This window comes from Phocoena sinus, chromosome 7 (assembly GCF_008692025.1).
Source record: "Phocoena sinus isolate mPhoSin1 chromosome 7, mPhoSin1.pri, whole genome shotgun sequence".
In the NCBI taxonomy this organism is placed as follows: Eukaryota; Metazoa; Chordata; class Mammalia; order Artiodactyla; family Phocoenidae; genus Phocoena; species Phocoena sinus.
In genome coordinates this window covers 28,796,694-28,798,857 of record NC_045769.1, presented here as the reverse complement: position 1 = coordinate 28,798,857, position 2,164 = coordinate 28,796,694, and the positions used below count along the sequence as shown (strand labels likewise).

The 2,164-nt window shown below is 42.4% G+C and overlaps 1 protein-coding gene across 1 annotated transcript; it reads left to right on the top strand.

Annotated features, from left to right (window-relative positions):
* Nucleotides 1–500: 500 nt before the first annotated feature.
* On the top strand, nt 501–1,511 carry LOC116757086 (centromere protein N-like; the record flags this gene model as incomplete). The annotated part of the gene is given in 3 exon segments (XM_032638433.1): nt 501–570; nt 573–1,146; nt 1,148–1,511. Coding segments are annotated over 3 exon segments (1,008 nt in total), but the record flags the coding sequence as incomplete, so codon positions are not given.
* Between the last annotated feature and the right edge of the window lie 653 nt (nt 1,512–2,164).

Here is a 2,164-nt window from a genome sequence, read left to right as displayed (position 1 = left end):
GGGAGGGAGACGCAAGAGGGAGGAGATATGGGGATATATGTATATGTATAGCTGATTCAGTTTGTTATAAAGCAGAAACTAACACACCATTGTAAAGCAATTATACTCCAATAAAGATGTTAAAAATTAAAAGATAAAAGAGATTCAGTATATCTGCTAAATACTGAAAATAAATCAATAATCCCACCCACAGTTATTCTTTCTGCCAACTTCAGGTGTTCTCTTCTTTAGTCTACCCCAGACCATCCTTATCAACATTATATGCCAGCCACTCATCAGAGTCATGACCTTGGAGATCTGCTTTTCTATTCTTTTTTTAAAATTTATTTTAGTGGGGAGCAGCTGATGAGGAGAGAGCCGGCCGGCGATGTGGGACGGTAAGAGAACCCCTGGGGGCATGGCATCAGGCCCCCAAGTGTGGCGGGAGCCTTGAAGAAGCCTGGTCCCCCGCCTCTGAAGCGACTCTTTGGTGACTGCCGCAAGTCCCAAATGCCAAAGAGATGGATGAAACTGTTTCCGAGTTTTTCAGGAGGACCATCTTGAAAACCCCAATGACTGAAATGATGACAATACTAAAACCTGGAATTTTTTGTCTGAAAATCAGCTGCAGACTGAAACCTTCCGGCAGAGAAAGGAATCTCTTGTTCAGGACTTGGTTCTGCCTTGTGAGGAGAACCGTGCAAGTCTCAATGATGCAGCCCTTTTAGACATCATTTATACTCAATTTCATCGGCATCAGAAAGTTTGGGATGTTTTTCAGATGAGTAAAGGACCAGATGAAGACATTGACCTTTTTGATATGGAACAATTCAAAATTCTTAAGAAAAATTCTTTAGAGAAGAGAGCATTAAAAAATGTGACAGTCAGCTTCAGAGGTGCCGAGGAGAATGCAGTATGGATTCAAATTGCCTGGGGAACACAGTATGGAAAGCCAAACCAGTACAAACCTGCTTACGTGGTGTATTATTCCCAAACTCCATATGCCTTCACTTCTTCCTCCCAACTGAAAAGCAATCTACCCCTTCTGGGTCAGGCACTGACAATTGCTAGCAAACACCATCCGACTGTGAAAATGGACCTCAGAAGCCAGTATCTGGACACTTTTAAGGCTAATGTTTTTAAACAGTATAATCAGACCTTTGAAACTCAACTCGACTACACCTCTACAAGAAAGAAGCCTTGAGCTAGATATAAATATGGATTCAAGGATCATTCATGAAAACAAAATAGAAAAAGAGAGAGTCCAGAGAGTGACTCAAAAAATGTTTGGAGACCATCCACAACCAAGACTAGAATTTGCACAATACAAGCTTGAAACGAAATTCAAAAGTGACCTAACTGGGGGCATCCTGGCTGAGAGAGAAGAACCCCTCCGGTGCCTGGTTAAGTTCTCTAGCCCCCATCTTCTGGAAGCACTGAAATCCTTAGCACCAGCCGGTATCACAGATGCACAACTTTCTCCAATGCTCACTTGCGTACCCAATAAGGCAATGAATTATTTTAAAAATAGAGATAGGGCTTCCCTGGGGGCGCAGTGGTTGAGAGTCCGCTTGCCGATGCAGGGGACACGGGTTCGTGCCCCGGTCCGCGAAGATCCCACATGCCGCGGAGCAGCTAGGCCCGTGAGCAACGGGAGAGGCCACAACAGTGATAGGCCCGCGTACCGCAAAATAAATAAATAAATAAATAAAATTAGAGATAAATAAGATGCATGTGGTTTTGTAAGCACAGCATCCTTGACTGTATTGCATATGCATTTTATAATGACTAGCTGGAGAGCTTCTATCTGCAAACTTGTTTTAGAGGTTAATCCTTGATTTTGATGTTTGAGAAATGTTCAGTATAATTCTTGGGACTGATTCTTTCCTCCTCTTGCAAAGCATAGCAGTTGTGGGACTTTAAGATGTGACAGGATGTCTTTTTTTCTCACTCCTGTCTCTCCTCAGTCCTGGAGAGGCCTGGTTCCAGTTGCTGGTTTCCAGGGATTTTCTCTTAAGCCTTGGATCACAGAAAGAAGCACCAAGAAACTATACCCAACTCAAAATTTTCTAGGAGAATCATAAAATTGGTCCATTCAAAAGGTAGAATTGGACCCATTAAGTTATTATTGTAGGAGGTAGCCTATCAGTTGATTCAGCTATATAAAGTAATGATTTCATTGTAA